The 17,692-nt window shown below is 43.0% G+C and overlaps 1 protein-coding gene across 2 annotated transcripts; it reads left to right on the top strand.

The window, feature by feature from the left end:
• The first annotated feature begins 1,219 nt into the window (after positions 1-1,219).
• Positions 1,220-16,287, top strand: LOC129827526 (cathepsin F-like). Of its 2 annotated transcripts, none has more exons than XM_055888444.1 (13): positions 1,220-1,982; positions 4,545-4,655; positions 5,456-5,537; positions 5,661-5,770; positions 5,884-5,962; positions 6,073-6,186; positions 6,956-7,104; positions 7,390-7,486; positions 7,596-7,796; positions 8,205-8,269; positions 8,401-8,491; positions 8,596-8,654; positions 14,920-16,287. In XM_055888444.1, exons 1-13 carry the CDS (start codon positions 1,749-1,751, stop codon positions 14,992-14,994), a joined length of 1,467 nt encoding a protein of 488 aa, XP_055744419.1. In that variant the 5' UTR covers positions 1,220-1,748; the 3' UTR covers positions 14,995-16,287. The 2 variants fall into 2 exon arrangements, with proteins under 2 accessions (XP_055744419.1, XP_055744418.1); XM_055888443.1 differs by having other exon boundaries at positions 1,223-1,982; positions 5,881-5,962.
• Positions 16,288-17,692: the final 1,405 nt, after the last annotated feature.

The raw sequence follows: 17,692 nt of genomic DNA on the forward strand, positions 1-17,692 counted from the left end.
GTTTGGTCATAAATAGCAGGGATCCTAGCATGCGAACTCCAGTTGAACAGCTAGCATACAATGTATACTAAATGCACATTGTTAAAACATAATTTGAAAAATATAACATAATTTGATGAAATGATAACCTAAGAAGGGGTAATGACGTACAATAAAAACATTATCATAAGTCATATTTACCTATATTTTTCTATCATTTCCTAGCATCAACATTTGAATCTCTCTCCATGACATCCATGTGCTCCACTGTCACTATTCATATCCATGGTAACCAAGTGCACAAACAATATCATGTAATGTGCTTGTTGTGGTGGTAATGACACAATACAAGAGGACTGTATTTTGTGTATAAAAAAAAGTTACAAATGGCTTATGCACATCTAATATGTATGTAGTTTCCATTTATTTTACTCTTTTTTAAACAGGTGCATTACATATTTTCTAATTATCAAGACTTTTGTAAGTGTAATACAAAGCAGAATGTCCAAAGTATGTGTGTGAGACAGGACAAAAACAGTGCAAAACAGTGAAATCCCAATTAAATGCTATATATATATATATATATATATATAAAAACGTCTTTACTTAAATGGATGTGAAATAAAAAATATCTAAATTAATATTTTAGCTTCAAAATCTAAGGCCTGTATTTGCAAAATAACCCATAATTAAACAACAAGTAAACAATAATACAGGCAGTTAACTGGCAAAACAGAACACTAAACTGATATCAGTATCACCCATACCAGCACAAGTTATTTCTCCTTTATCTGCATGAGGAATAGTTCATCACAGACTTCAGAGGTGTTGAGTAATATTTTGGATGTTGAAATATTTCAAAATTTGGCACGAAGTCTGAGCCAGTCTCTTCATATATTACACAATTTCTTGTCTCTGGAATGGATATTAATTCAAATATTATATTTATTAATATGTTATTTATTTAACCCTGAGTTTACCAGGTAAATTGACTGAGAACACATTCTCATTTACAGCAACGACCTGGGGAATAGTTACAGGGGAGAGGAGGGGATGAATGAGCCAATTGTAAACTGGGGATGATTAGGTGGCCATGATGGTATGATGGCCAGAATGGGAATTTAGCCAGGACACCAGGGTTAACGTGCCTACTCTTAAAATAAGTGCCGTGGGATCTTTAGTGACCTCAGAGAGTCAGGACATCCGTTTAAAGTCCCACCCGAAAGACTGCACTCTACACTGCCCTGGGGCATTGGGAATTTTTTTTAGACCCGAGGAAAGGGTGCTTCCAACTGGCTCTCCAACACTACTTCCAGCAGCATCTGGTCTCCCATCCAGGGACTGACCAGAACCAACCCTATTTAGCTTCAGGAGCAAGGTAGCAGTAGGATGCAGAGGGTGATATGCATATTTTCAGTCCCTGTAGCTCCGCGCACCATTGTTCCGTCGTTGTTTCAGGCAACAATGGCCGTGTTTGAGAGCATCAAAACGATTGCAGGCTACTGCCGACTGACTGATCTACAAATCACCCGTCAATAACTACTAACTGTTGTAGATCGGTCAGTCAGTCAGAATTTACCCATGATACATTGCGGGTTTGATCCTCTCGAACACGGCCATTGTAACCATTGTGTAACCATTTCTATTTGGGGCGGTCTTCTGATTTGTTGTGGCATTGACAGGTAACTAGGAAAACAGAAATCCCATTTTATAATCTCACCGTCCACCCTCCGTTGGAGTTTTACTGCTCTACAAACAGACGGATCAACATGGACGTCGGATTTCGCCACCCTGTTCTTCTTTGCCTAATTCTAGCGGTTTTGGGCTTGGTTCTGGCCGATTTGGATGGCCCTTTGATGGGGGCACCCGGGTCTGCCGTCCGTTTGTCGGAAAACGACCCAGGTCTAAAGAAAGCACTGAAGTTTGCCGAAGAGCGCTATAACAAGGGGTCCAATGCGATGCACGTTCGCAGAGTTAGCAAGATCCTCTCTGCCAGTAAACAGGTAGACTACAGTCTTGTGAAAATGAATATTTGTTTATTGTAATCTCATAACTTGTGCTATGTAAATAATGACATGTTATTGACCTAAAATTAAGTTCATGTCCATTGTGATTGTAGGCCATAATATGTGGCGATAAGGCCATCACAGATTTCAGTTCGTTAGATAATACCGCCGCCTACGTCAGAGCGCACCAACCTGTGCCATTTTATCTGAACTGCATGCCATCTGTGTAACTCAGCCTAAATTGTATAGGCCTTTAACTCTACTGCAGCCCAACCAAGCACTCTTAATATTTAACAATGCTTTCAGTGAAGTTTTCCACATGATTAGCTAAGCCTATTCATACTGCCTAATGACCAGTGGCGACCCATCATTCAGGGCAGGTGGGGCAGAGCCCCACATTTTTTGTGTCTTTGTTGGCATGCATTCCACCCCCCCACCAAGATTTACATGCTAAAATCACCACGGCTAATGACTATAGCCTGTAAGGCCTCTCTATATCCACATTACATTTTATGTCCACAGAAATAATACCAGTGTCCTATGACTCCTGTCCACTGGCGATTTTAGCATGTAAATCTTGGCGTGGCAAAAATAAATAAATGTGGGATGCATGCCAGCAAAGCCACAACACTAAACAATACATTCATTGTACTATAACGGTGACAAACGGTGCCCACTAACTGGCTATCAGCTCAGTCTTGTCTGGCAGCGAAACAATTAATTCAGCCTCATTTACTGACTTTAAAAAAACATGGTTGACTTGCTTAAACAAATGTGCTTTCTACAGATAATTGAGATGTACAAACTATGGCATAAGGGAACAACAAGCAGATAAGAGGCAATCCGTAATTTCAATAAAGTCATTAATGAGCGAGCTAGGACGGACGTGGGGGGGGGTCGGGGGGGGGGGGGGGGGGTGGGGGGGGTTGAATCAGAGTTGGATGAAAGTTCAAAACATATTTTCCCAGTCATACTTGTTTTTCCCAAGTTCTCAGTTGTCTTGAACTCACTACAGTCAGATTTTGCAGTTCCGAGTTAAGTTGTTTTGAGCATGGCATGGTTCATTGACAGCATGGCCAATGTTGAATGTTTATAATTTGAAACTAAGAAAAGACACCCTTAATCTTAGACTTGGGACAACACAGCCACTCCACTGAACAGCAGGCTAATGATTGCTTTGCAATGCTTGCAGTTAGCCACTGATTCATTCCAAACCACTCATTGTTGATTTCAAATTTGTTGTGTAATATTTATGGCCGATGAGCACCGATACGTTTTATCTATAATTTCTCTTCATTATTTCTCTTCATATGACAAGGATTAAAAAGGATTTGCAAGTAGATTGTCGACTTGATTAATGATGATGACTGCTAGCTAAGATTTTGAAAGTAGGATGTTGACATGATCAGTCCAATCAAAGCTACTGTAGCTATAACGTGATTTGATTTCACTTTATCTGTGGCCAATGTCCTTGAGCCTTCTTGGATGGGCACTTCTAATGTATGGCAGCACCCAAGGGGCTTGAATTTCCGACCTCTACCCTTAGACTTGGCGGTGACGTAGTGTTCCCATGAGTGACCGAACACTGAGCCAATCACGGCGCAACGTTCTGTATTTTCTGCTGGCTTGCGCCACCACCACAGAAAGCACGGAGCTAGGCTGAAACGCCTGCATTTTGGAGCTCCCTTACTCAAGAAAACAAAAAAGATTACATGTTTGTATGCGGCTTTATTAACTCAATGATATATATATATATTTTTTTTTTTACATTGTTTGCAAAATGATGTGACACGTTTTAATGCCAAAATAACATGCAAAACAGGCAAGCCCCCCCCAAAAAGCATTTTTATTTATTTATTTTATAAACGTGGGGCTCAACTAATCGAACTACAGTTTGCAGTAGTTTGGTGGTAGTCAAGGTAGTGCTTTCGAGTAGTTAACTACTTTTTTGCCATGTAGCTAACTACTTGAACTACACACTACTCTTTTTGCAAAAATCAAATATGGGTGAAGTAGGCAAGAATTGTCTTGCTTTTTCAGCATCAGACCTGCCAAATGATCACTTGAAACAGTTTGTGTTTAATAGGCTGTTACACATTCTGTTAACATGTGATCTGTTCTTGCAAATTGTTGTCTGACATTTCAGATTTACATATGATAATTTATCACGAAGTAGTTTGGATGTAATGACCTACTTTTCCAGGGTCATTTTAGTTCAGTAAACTATGTTTCTTAAGGGTACCTTTTTAGTTTATCTTAACGTCTTTCAGTGTGAAGTAATTGGTAGCGTGATAAACTATCTTTTCAGAGTAACTTCCCCAACACTGGTCTCTCAACAAACCTATTGTCTCAGCCAGACAAGCTAACTAAGAGACCTGTAATTACCAGCATAATCAGCCCATTTTTATCTAGGCCTTTAAATGCCATAATTACTGGATTAGATCTTGAAAGTGACTTCAGAGCTAAATGGTATGCTAGATGGCAAAACAACAACCGCAGATTTGATTTTGTTTCTTTTTTCAAAGAGGCCACCTTCACTGTTTATTTCCTGTCTTGTAGCTGGTGAAGGGTATCCGATACAGCATCATGGTGGAACTAAGTAACACCCAGTGTAAAAAGGCTGCCAGACTGAGGGTCTGTGACTTCTACCCAGAAGAACACAACCTAAAGGTGAGGCCAGTATGTGTGTGTCTGTTTGTTTTTCTGTTTTAGGATGATAACGGTGTGGGTTGTTGGAGAGAAAGGGGGTTCCAGGGAAAGTACAGCTAAACTAATATCAGAGGCCTCCTCATCAAATCAAATAAAACCCCAATGTTTTGCAATAGTGAACATTGGCAATACCTAAACCACTCATTAAAAATAAACTGTCAACACTGAAGAGTGCCCAGTATCAAGGCCATTTTGTGTGTGTGTATCAGGGTCTACTGTAGGTTATTATTATAAACGTCTGTTCAGCTCTCCCTTCCACTAGTCATGTGACCAAGACAAGGTAAATAACTTCTCATGACTTGGATTTAACACAGTGTTACTGCAGCTATGTGCACAAGCAGACAGCTACCGTTCCCTCTTTGTTCCGCCTGCTGTATTTGTTTTCATGACTTAGCAGAAACTTAATCAGAAATGTCTCCAAGGTCAAGGGAACGAAGTGTTCGTGGTGTTCACCCCTGTGCTTCACTCCTGTATAGGTTCAGAAATGGACTGTTGTTGACAGAGGAAATGAGTTATTATTGTTAACATTACACTACATATCCTTTGTATGTGGCCTATGTGCTGTACCATTCCCATGTTATTAAACATCTAATTTAATTTGACGTGATGTATTTTAAACGGGCATTTCCCTAAAGCGCAGATAACAATACATTATGTTTTAATATACTGTCTATAAAGAAGTCATGAACACAGTAGCCCAATAAAATAAACACAGGTTATCTCACTAACCATGTTCTCTCCGCTGATGTGTTCTCTGTCAGACAGAGGTATGTGTGTTTGAGGTCTGGGACATTCCCTGGGAGAGCAAGTCCACCCTTCTCAAACAGAAGTGCCAGCCAGCAGGTTAGTGTCATAGGTTCAACTGTGGGATGTAAAGTTACCTTTGTGCATTTATTTGTTTCAGGAGTGTTTGTATAAATACTCATAGCTACATCCTAATTGTTTTTCATGATAATTGGTTTCCAGTTGATCCCAAACCAGTTGAGACCAACAAAGTTGAATTTCTGCCCCTCTCCACCAAACCAGTTAAGACCAACAAAGTTGAATTTCTACCCCTCTCCACCAAACCAGTTGAGGTAATAGAAAACATAGCATTTGTGGTATGTGTGTTTTTGAGTTTCACTTTTATTCTGTATACATATATATTTAATTTACTTGTGAATAATCAACTTGTCTTTTGTGACAGGAGTCAGTGGATTCTGTGGAGCTTCTGGGTCAGTTCAAAGAGTTTATGGTCAGATACAATAGGACTTACAGCAGCCAAGAGGGTGAGAGATATGTCAATCCATAATTCTACACAATACCATCCATCCAACTCCACAGATGAGACGGTAAAACATCTAAACATAACATTTTTGTCTGACCTTTGCTGCTACAGAGGCTGACCGGCGGCTGCGTGTCTTCCATGAGAACTTGAAGACTGCTGAGAAGCTCCAGTCTCTGGACCAGGGCACAGCCGAGTACGGGGTCACCAAGTTCAGCGACCTCACAGGTGTGTGTGCGCGCGCATGTGTGAGAATGCAGATTAACAAGCCTGAAGCAACTCCAGAACAACCACTGAGTGTGCTGGAGAGCTCACTGTCTGCCCTCTGGAGCAACAGAACTTCCTGTGTGTAATTCTGTGACAGTTTAAAACATGTTCCCTTGCAAAGAGAGCTAATCTGTTGAGTAATTTCACTTCTACATAGTTGATTTAGAGCCCTGCATAGGAATGGATTTTAATCCCGAGCCCTACCCATGCCTGTGACGTTCAGGCCCCACCCTACCAATGGCCCGATTTACTTCTGCCAAATTTAAGCCCCGGCTCAAAACCCCAAATCAGAAATAACCTCCTCCGTTAGTAAATCCATTAGCTGCTCCTCTCTGTCTGTCACTCACTCCCTGCGTGCAGCTTGCTCTGCATGCACTCTGAGTGTCTCCTGACTTGTATTTGACGAGGTTGAAGCACTTCTGACACCATGTTATGATCTAAGTCGGATATGACTACTGCAGCAGAGCATGAGCAAATGGCTCAGCTTCAAAATGTTAGTGATCAATTTAATGATACCCGAGTCCTGACCGTACCCTAGTTATTGATGAAAAAACAGACCCTACCCAGCCCTAACCCAATGTATAATGTCGGGGCCCGTCGGGCTTGGGTCGGGTAGCGGAGCCCTAAGCTAGTTCCACAAAGCTACAGTACAACTCCTCAGCTGTACACTGTGAATAATCCTTATTTCTTCTTCCTCTCCTCCCTCTACTCTCTTTTTCTCTCCCTCCAGAGGAGGAGTTTAGGACTCTGTACCTGAACCCCCTGCTGAGCCAGCAGAACCTCCAGCGGTCCATGAAGCCTGCAGCCATGCCCCACGGCCCCGCCCCGCCCAGCTGGGACTGGAGAGAGCATGGAGCTGTCAGCCCCGTCAAGAACCAGGTAGGACCGGGTTTAGAGATGGTCTTACAGACTGGAGATGACTACAGGTATGACTGTAAATGTTTATGTATGATTTGTATTTCTGATCGGGCAAATAACTGAAGGCTTTATGTAACATTCATAAAGTATTCATGACTCTGCTTTGATGCTTCACTAAACATTTATAGGTACGCAAAAGTCATACTTTCATTCATACTGTAGATATGACACAATTCATGGAAAATGTGGAGGTAGGAAAGGCCTGTGTGTGTATGACTGATTGTGTGGTTTGTGTTTGTATTGCAGGGCATGTGTGGTTCTTGCTGGGCATTCTCGGTGACAGGCAACATTGAGGGCCAGTGGTTCGCAAAAACTGGCAAACTAGTGTCTCTCTCTGAGCAAGGTAAGCACAAGCATTTGTAGGTATCATACACTTACCTGTCCAACAGTACTGTTTCCCTTTTCTCCATAAGAGCCTTGAATTGATTGGTTCAATGTCCTGTCACTCACAGAGCTGGTGGACTGTGATACAGTGGACCAGGCCTGTGGGGGCGGGCTTCCATCAAATGCGTATGAAGCTATCGAGAAGCTGGGTGGTCTGGAGACAGAGACTGACTACAGCTACACCGGCAAGAAGCAGAGCTGTGACTTCACCACCGACAAAGTCACCGCCTACATCAACAGCTCTGTGGAGCTGTCCAAGGATGAGAACGGTGAGTGGGAGGAGAACAACACTGAAAAAAGTAGCGCGAGAGAGAGCCGAGCGGGTAGGGTACACAGAGAGAAAGACACAGATGATAGGTTGAAGGTTTGGATGATGATTGAACAATGTGGTACAGATGATAGGTTGAAGGTTTGGATGACGATTGAACAATGTGGTACAGATGATAGGTTGAAGGTTTGCATGACGATTGAACAATGTGGTGCAGATGATAGGTTGAAGGTTTGGATGACGATTGAACAATGTGGTACAGATGATAGGTTGAAGGTTTGCATGACGATTGAACAATGTGGTACAGATGATAGGTTGAAGGTTTGGATGACGATTGAACAATGCGGTACAGATGGAGGAGGGTTGGCTTCATGTGTTAATCTTGGTTTCCTTCCCTTTTTATGTTTAGAAATCGCTGCTTGGCTGGCTGAGAACGGACCAGTATCTGTGGCTCTGAACGCATTCGCAATGCAGGTAACAGGTGTCACTGCTGCATGCTCCTTATTGATACTTAAATTAGCATCACTAAAACACAACTGAACAATGAAGTGACTAGTATCTATCTATCTAACCCCACCTGCTTTTCTCTCCTTGTTTCTCCTCAGTTCTACAGGAAGGGCGTGTCCCACCCTCTGAAGATATTCTGCAACCCCTGGATGATTGACCATGCAGTGCTGCTCGTGGGCTACGGAGAACGTGAGACTGACACTACTTATTTACCTTACATTAGCCTAGCGTAATAACAACACTGATGAGTCAGAATGTGTGAGTCATGTGTGTCTGGTTGTTTCTGTGTACAGGCCAAGGCAAACCTTTCTGGGCCATCAAGAACAGCTGGGGAGAGGACTATGGAGAACAGGTAAGAGGAAGCTGTCACACTGAACCTCTATGACAAGGAGTTATGTGGGGATTTGCAAACAGAGTGTATTTGTTTACACTGCTAAAACCTACTCTTAGAAAAAAGGTGCTATCAAGAACCAAAAAGGGTTCTTCGGCTGTCCCCGTAGGAGAACCCATTGGTTCTAGGTAAAATCCCTTTTGGTTCCAGGTAGAATCCTTTTGGGTCCAATTAGAACCATTTTGGATTCCATTTCAAATCAAATGTTATTTGTCACATGCGCTGAAAACAACAGGCTTAGACCTTACAGTGAAATGCTTACTTACAAGCCCTTAACCAACATTGCAGTTAAGAAAAATAAGTGAAAAAAATAAAAGTAACAAATAATTAAAGAGCAGCAGTAAAATAACAATACAGGTGGTACCGGTACAGAGTCAATGTGCTGGGGCACCGGTGAGTTGAGGTAATATGTACATGTAGGTAGAGTTAAAGTGACTATGCAAAGATAATAAACAGAGTAGCAGCAGTGTAAAACAGGGGGCAATACAAATAGTCTGGGTAGCCATTTGAAAAGCTGTGCAGGAGTCTTATGGCTTGGGGGTAGAAGCTGTTAAGAAGTGTTTTGGACCTAGACTTGGCGCTCCGGTACCGCTTGCTGTGCGGTAGCAGAGAGAACAGTCTATGATTAGGGTGGCTGAAGTCTTTTTGACAATTTGTAGGGCCTTCTTCTGACACTGCCTGGTATAGAGGTCCTGGATGGCAGCTTGGCCCAAGTGATGTACTGGACCGTATGCACTACCCTCTGTAGTGCCTTGCGGTTGGAGGCTGAGCAGTTTCCATACCAGGCAGTGATGCAACCAGTCAGGATGCTCTCGATGGTGCAGCTGTAGAACGTTTTGAGGATCTCAGGACCCATACCAAATCTTTTCAGTGTCCTGAGGGGGAATAGGCTTTGTTGTGCCCTCTTCATGACACTCTTGGTGTGTTTGGACCATGTTAGTTTGCTGATGTGGACACCAAGGAACTTGAAGCTCTCAACCTGCTCCACTACAGCCCTGTCAATGAGAATGGGGGTGTGCTCGGTCCTCCTCTTCCTGTAGTCCACAATCATCTCCTTTGTCTTGATCACGTTGAGGGAGAGGTTGTTGTCCTGGAACCACACGGCCAGGTCTCTGACCACCTTCCTATAGGCTGTCTCATAATTGTCGGTGATCAGGCCTTCCATTGTTGTGTCTTCGGCAAACTTAATGATGGTGTTGGAGTCGTGCTTGGCCATGCAGTCCTAAGTGAACAGGGAGTACAGGAGGGGACTGAGCATGCACCCCTGAAGGGCCCCCGTGTTGAGGATCAGTGTGGCGGATGTGTTGTTACCTACCCTTACCACCTAGGGGTGGCCCATCAGGAAGTCCAGGATCCAGTTGCAGAGGGAGGTGTTTAGTCCCAGGGTCCTTAGCTTAGTGATGAGCTTTGAGGGCACTATGGTGTTGAACGCTGAGCTGTAGTCAATGAATAGCATTCTCACATAGGTGTTCCTTTTGTCAAGGTGGGAAAGGGCAATGTGGATTTTTTTTTTTTTTTTTAGAGTGGTGTTTCACAGGCGCTTCATACGGGCAGTTATACAGGACAGTCATAAAGGACAGTCATACAGGGCAGTCATACAGGGCAGTCATACAGGACAGTCATACAGGGCAGTCATACAGGGCAGTCATACAGGGCAGTCATACAGGGCAGTCATACAGGGCAGTCATACAGGGCAGTCATACAGGACAGTTCGTGGCTGTTTCTCAGGAGCCTGGTGGTGCAGTTACCTCTTTTTGGAGGGAGCAGGTCATTCAGTGGATGGTTGAGTGTGCATGTCCTTCACCAGATACACTGCAGCCTGCTCTCGCTCGCTCTGCAATAGTGCAATAGAAATTGCATCATCTGTTGATCTGTTGAGGCGGTATGCCCCAACAGATCAGTGGGTCTAGGGTTTCTGGGATAATGATGTTGATGTGAGCCATGACCAGCCTTTCAAAGCTACAGACATGAGAGCTACGGGTTGGTAGTCATTTAGGCAGGTTACCTTAGTGTTCTTGGGCACAGTGACTATGGTGGTCTGCTTGAAACATGTTGGTATTACAGACTCAGTTAGGGACATGTTGAAAATGTCAGTGAAGACACTTGCCAGTTGATCAGCGTATGCTCTGAGTACACGTCCTGGTAATCCGTCTGGCCCTGCGACCTTGTGAATGTTGACCCGTTTAAAGGTCTTACTCACATCGGCTACGGAGAGTGTGATCACACAGTTGTCCGGAACAGCTGATGCTCTAATGCATGTTTCAGTGTTATTTGCCTCAAAGCGAGCATAGAAGTAATTTAGCTTGTATGGTGGGCTTGTTTCACTGGGCAGCTCGCGGCTGTGCTTCTCTTTGTAGTCTGTAGTAGTTTGCAAGCCCTGCCACATCCGACGAGCATTGGAGCCAGTGTAGTACGACTCAATCTTAGTCCTGTATTGACACTTTGCCTGTTTGATGGTTTGTCGGAGAGCATAGCTGAATTTCTTATAAGCTTCCAGGTTAGAGTCCCGCTCCTTGAAAGCAGCAGCTCTACCCTTTAGCTCAGTGCGGATGTTTCCTGTAATCCTTGGCTTCTGGCTGGGGTATGTACTAGAGGTCGACCGATTTATAATTTTTCAACGCCGATACCGATTATTGGAGGACCAAAAAAGCTGATGCCGATTATTCGGCCGATTTCTTTTATTTATTTGTAATAATGACAATTACAACAATACTGAATGAACACTTATTTTAACTTAATATAATATATCAATAAAATCAATTTAGCCTCAAATAAATAATGGAACATGTTCAATTTGGTTTAAATAATGCAAAAACAAAGTGTTGGAGAATAAAGTTAAAGTGCAATATGTGCCATGTAAGAAAGCTAACGTTTAAGTTCCTTGCTCAGAACATGAGAACATATGAAAGCTGGTGGTTCCTTTTAACATGAGTCTTCAGTATTCCCAGGTAAGAAGTTTTAGGTTGTAGTTATTATAGGAATTATAGGACTATTTCTCTCTATACCATTTGTATTTCATTAACCTTTGACTATTGGATGTTCTTATAGGCACTTTAGTATTGCCAGTGTAACAGTATATCTTCCATCCCTCTCCTCGCTCCTACCTGGGCTCGAACCAGGAACACAACGACAACAGCCACCCTCGAAGCAGCGTTACCCATGCAGAGCAAGGGGAATAACTACTCCAAGTCTCAGAGCGAGTGACGTTTAAAACGCTATTAGCGCGCACCCCGCTAACTAGCTAGCCATTTCACATCGGTTACACCATTCTAATCTTGGGAGTTGATAGGCTTGAAGTCATAAACAGCGCAATGCTTGAAGCACAGCGAAGAGCTTCTGGCAAAATGCAGGAATGTGCTGTTTGAATGAATGCTTACGAGCCTGTTGCTGCCTACCACCGCTCAGACTGCTCTATCAAATCATAGACTTAGTTATAACATAATAACACACAGAAATATGAGCCTTAGGTCATTAATATGGTCTAATCCGGAAACTATCATCTCGAAAACAAGACGTTTATTCTTTCAGTGAAATACGGAACCGTTCCGTGTTTTATCTAACGGGTGGCATCCATAAGTCTAAATATTCCTGTTACATTGCACAACCTTCAATGTTATGTCATAGTTACGTAAAATTCTGGCAAATTAGGCGGCCCAAACTGTTGCATATACACTGACTCTGCGTGCAATGAACGCAAGAGAAGTGACACAATTTCACCTGGTTAATATCGCCTGCTAACCTGGATTTCTTTTAGCTAAATATGCAGGTTTAAAAATATATACTTCTGTGTATTGATTTTATGAAAGGCATTGATGGCCTCCCGGGTGGCGCAGTGGTCTAGAGCACTGCATCGCAGTGCTAGCTGCGCCACCAGAGTCTCTGGGTTCGCGCCCAGGCTCTGCCGCGACCGGGAGGTCCGTGGGGCAACGCACAATTGGCTTAGCGTCGTCCGGGTTAGGGAGGGTTTGGCCGGTAGGGATATCCTTGTCTCATCGCGCTCCAGCGACTCCTGTGGCGGGCCGGGCGCAGTGCGCGCTAACCGAGGGGTGCGGGTGCACGGTGTTTCCTCCGACACATTGGTGCGGCTGGCTTCCGGGTTGGAGGCGTGCTGTGTTAAGAAGCAGTGCGGCTTGGTTGGGTTGTGCTTCGGAGGACGCATGGCTTTCGACCTTCGTCTCTCCCGAGCCCGTACGGGAGTTGTAGCGATGAGACAAGATAGTAATTACTAGCGATTGGATACCACGAAAATTGGGGAGAAAAGGGGACAAAATTTATTTGAAAAAAAAAGAAAGGCATTGATGGTTAGGTACACATTGGAGCAACGATATGCACCGCATCGATTATATGCAACGCAGGACACGCTAGATAAACTAGTAATATCATCAACCATGTGTAGTTAACTAGTGATTATGATTGATTGATTGATTGTTTTTTATAAGATACGTTTAATGCTAGCTAGCAACTTACCTTGGCTTCTACTGCATTCGCGTAACAGGCAGGCTCCTCGTGGATTGCAATGTAATCAGGTGGTTAGAGCGTTGGACTAGTTAACTGTAAGGTTGCAAGATTGAATCCCCCGAGCTGACAAGGTAAAGATCTGTCGTTCTGCCCCTGAACCCCCCGTTCCTAGGCCGTCATTGAACATAAGAATGTGTTCTTAACTGACTTTCCTAGTTAAATAAAGGTGTAAAAAAATATATAAAAAATACCGATTTCCGATTGTTATGAAAACTTGAAATCGGCCCTAATTAATCGGCCATTCCGATTAATCGGTCGACCTCTAGTATGTACGTACAGTCACTGTGGGGACGACGTCATCGATGCACTTAATGATGAAGCCAGTGACTGATGTGGTGTACTCCTGAATGCCATCGGAAGAATCCTGGAACCTATTCCAGTCTGTGCTAGCAAAACAGTCCTGTAGTTTAGCATCTGCTTCATCTGACTACTTTTTATTTACCGAGTCATTGGTGCTTCCTGTTTTAGTTTTTGCTTGTAAGCAGGAATCGGGAGGATGGAATTATGGTCTGATTTGCCAAATGGAGGGCGAGGGAGAGCTTTGTACGTGTCTCTCTGTGTGTGTGTGTGTGGGGGGGGGGGGGGGGGTAAAGGTGGTCTAGGGTTTTTTTCCCCCTCTGGTTGCACATTTGACATGCTGGTAGAAATGAGGTAAAACAAATTTAAGTTTCCGTGCATTAAAGTCCCCGGCCACTAGGTGCGTCGCCTCTGGAAGAGTGTTTTCCTGTTTGTTTATGGCCATATACAGCTCATTGAGTGCGGTCTTAGTGCCAGTATCGGTTTGTGGTGGTAAATAGACAGATACGAAGAATATAGATGAAAACTCTCTTGGTAAATGGTGTAGCTTATCATGACATACTCTACCTCAGGGAGCAGAACCTTGAGACTTCCTTAGATTTCGTGCACCAGCTGTTGTTTATGAATATACATAGACCGCCACCCCTTGTCTTACCAGAGGCTGCTGTTCTATCCTGCCCAAAAAGCGTTAAACCCGCCAGCTGTATGTTATTCATGTCTTGGTGAAACATAAGATATTAAAAAATGTTATGTCCCGTTGGTAGGATATACGTGCTTGTAGCTCATCTATTTTGTTATCCAATGATTTTACGTTGGCTAATAGGACTGATGGTAGAGGCAGATTACCCACTCGCCTTCGGATCATTACAAGGCACCCTTGTCCCTGATATCTCCGTCTCCTTTTCATGCCAATGACAGGGATTAGGGCCTTGTCTGGAGTAAATCCTTTGCGTCCGACTCGTTTAAGAAAAAATCTTCGTCTAGTACGGGGTGAGTAATCGCTGTCCTTATATCTAGAAGCTCTTTTTGGTAATAGGAGACGGTGGCAGAAACATTATGTACAAAATAAGTTACAAATAACACGAAAAAACAGACAATAGCACAATTGGTTAGGGGACCGTAAAAAAATCAGCTTCTTGATATGCCACACCTGTCAGGTGGCTGGATCATCATGGCAAAGAGAAATGCTCACTAACAGGGATGTAAACAAATGTGTGCACTCAATTAGAGAAATAAGCTTTTTGTGCGTATGGAACATTTCTGGGATCTTGTATTTCAGCCGCAGAACCCTTTTGGAACCCTTTTTTCTAAGAGTGAAGTCAAGCCTGAACTCTTGGAACATATTGTGCAAATAGAAGTTTTGACGTGTATTTTTGTGTTCATGTCTTGTTGCCTGTTCCTTTTCTTCCAGGGTTACTACTACCTGTACAGGGGATCCAGGCTCTGTGGGATCAATAAGATGTGCTCGTCTGCCATTGTGAACTAGGAGATCTCTCTCACACACACACACACACACACACACACACACACACACACACACAACCATATATATATATTATTTGATGCCAATCTTTTCCTGGCACATAAAACAAACCCAACCCTCAGCCAAACATGTACACACACACCTACAAACTGACCAAACTGCAATGCTACTCACCCTGCCCCCATAATTGTGTGGTCAGAACACTGCACAGTGCACTGGAAAACCTGTTGACACCTTACTGAAATAGGGGAGGCAGTATTCATTCATACCTCACCTCATTCTTCTTTACCAAAACAAACCAGTTCCGATTAAGTTATAGTTTCAAGGTACTACTGATCTTTTGTTGTGATTTTACTATAGGATTTTACATTTTATCTAGACTGAACAAAAATATAAACAAAACATGCAACAATTAACGATTTTACTGAGTTACAGTTCATGTAAGGAAGTCATTCTATTGAAATAAATACATTCGACCCTAATCTATGGATTTCACATGACTGAGCATGGGCACACTGACTTGGGAGCCAGGCCCACCCATGGGGTCGCAGTCAGCATGCCAATTGCACACTTGCTCAACACTTTAGACATCTGCGGCATTGTGTTGTGTGACAAAACAACACATTTTTTTTGTGGGCGTTTATTGTCCCCAGAACAAGGTGCACCTGTGTAATGATGATTCTGTTAAATCAGCTTCTTGATATTCCACACCTGTCAGGTGGCTGGATTATCATGGCAAAGAGAGATGCTCACTAACAGGGATGTAAACAAATGTGTGCACTCAATTAGAGAAATAAGCTTTTTGTGCGTATGGAACATTTCTGGGATCTTGTATTTCAGCTCATGAAAGATGGGACCAACACTACATGTTGCTTTTATTTTTGTTCAGTATAGAAGTCTTTTAGAATATTTTATTTAATTGTTGTGTTTTAGGCAGAGGTAAATTCTGGCATCTATCTCTTTACAATAGCAGAGTCTAAATGATAGAGTTCAGTAATGCTTTTTGGTGTCCGTTATGTTCCCCTGAATGTGACCACTCTGCTGATGCTTGTGCATTTTTGATAGTTTCCCCTCTGTTGTAACTTGTTCAGTGCAATACCATGTAATGTCAATCTCTCCCTAGTTTACAATTTACAACTTCACTGTACAAGTATTTAGAATGAGTGGGTTTGCATGGTTTCTGAGATTTTTAAAGGATCATACATTGGCTGATGTGTCGCCTATTAACTGTGTTACATATTGCTGTGCTGTGTAACTAGACCAACTAAGGTTGAATAAAACATATTTTAGCCTTTATCTTTTGTGAGCTGTCATTTCTGACGTCAATATCCTCTATGTTGTCTGGCTCATTGGAGAAACACATTATCTATTCACAGCAACATTCGGTTCTTGAATGCTCCCCAGACAAGGAAAATAATACAACTACAGACAGAAGGGTTAGTTTTAAATATATTTGCTAGCTTTAACTCTTTGCTACAAGTCCCGTAGTGCAACTGGGGTGAGAGCTGCTGAAAAGGAAAGAAAGCGCAAACGTTTTTTTCATTTCTTAGCCGCTATAAACACATATTTTTTTCATAGTTCACATGCCATTCGACAACCCAGAATCTTTGACCTACAGTAAAGATACACATGTTTGCAGTTCAGATTTACAAGGTATGTAGCAAGTGGCTAATTTCAAGTGTATGTGGGTGCTAACTTAATTTAGCTAAATTTACCAAGGAATATCTAGAAATACATTGTTATATCATATGGTCTAATCTTCTATAATTTCATAACATAAGAGCTAGTGTAATAGTATAACTTTAAACCGTCCCCTCGCCCCGACACGGGCGCGAACCAGGGACCCTCTGCACACATCGACAACAGTCACCCACGAAGCAGCGTTACCCATCGCTCCACAAAAGCCACGGCCCTTGCAAAGCAAGGGGCAACACTACTTAAGTCTCAGAGCAAGTGACGTAACTGATTGAAATGCTACTAGCGCGTACCCGCTAACTAGCTAGCCATTTCACATCCGTTACACTCACCCCCCTTTCAACCTCCTCCTTTTCCGCAGCAACCAGTGATCCGGGTCAACAGCATCAATGTAACAGTATAACTTTAAACCGTCCCCTCGCCCCGACACGGGCGCGAACCAGGGACCCTCTGCACACATCAACGACGGTCGCCCACGAAGCATCGTTACCCATCGCTCCACAAAGGCCACGGCCCTTGCAAAGCAAGGGGCAACACTACTTAAGTCTCAGAGCAAGTGACGTAACTGATTGAAATGCTACTAGCGCGTACCCGCTAACTAGCTAGCCATTTCACATCCGTTACACTAGAATAATTCTGACCATTAGCTAGCTGTTTGTGTATGATACGAGCTTTTCTTGTTTACTTAGCCAACCAGCCAGCCAGCTAGTGTGGACAGCTTTCCACTTGGCCCAAAACAAAACTTGTTCATTTTATGGCATCACGTTGCGCTGGCTGACCTTTTTTATTTTTTTGTATTACTAGTTAGCCTGTTGTTGGATATGTATGCCACCTACAATGTTCTGCTCATTATATTTTTGCTATCTGTTAACTCAGAGTACCAAAGCATGAGTCATAATACCCAGTGGTGATTTTAGCATGTAAATCTTGGTGGGGCAAACTCAAAAAATGTTTTTAGATGCATGCTGGCAAAGCCACAACGAAACACTTAACCCTGCGTTAATTG

Source organism: Salvelinus fontinalis, chromosome 29 (genome assembly GCF_029448725.1).
Source record: "Salvelinus fontinalis isolate EN_2023a chromosome 29, ASM2944872v1, whole genome shotgun sequence".
In the NCBI taxonomy this organism is placed as follows: Eukaryota; Metazoa; Chordata; class Actinopteri; order Salmoniformes; family Salmonidae; genus Salvelinus; species Salvelinus fontinalis.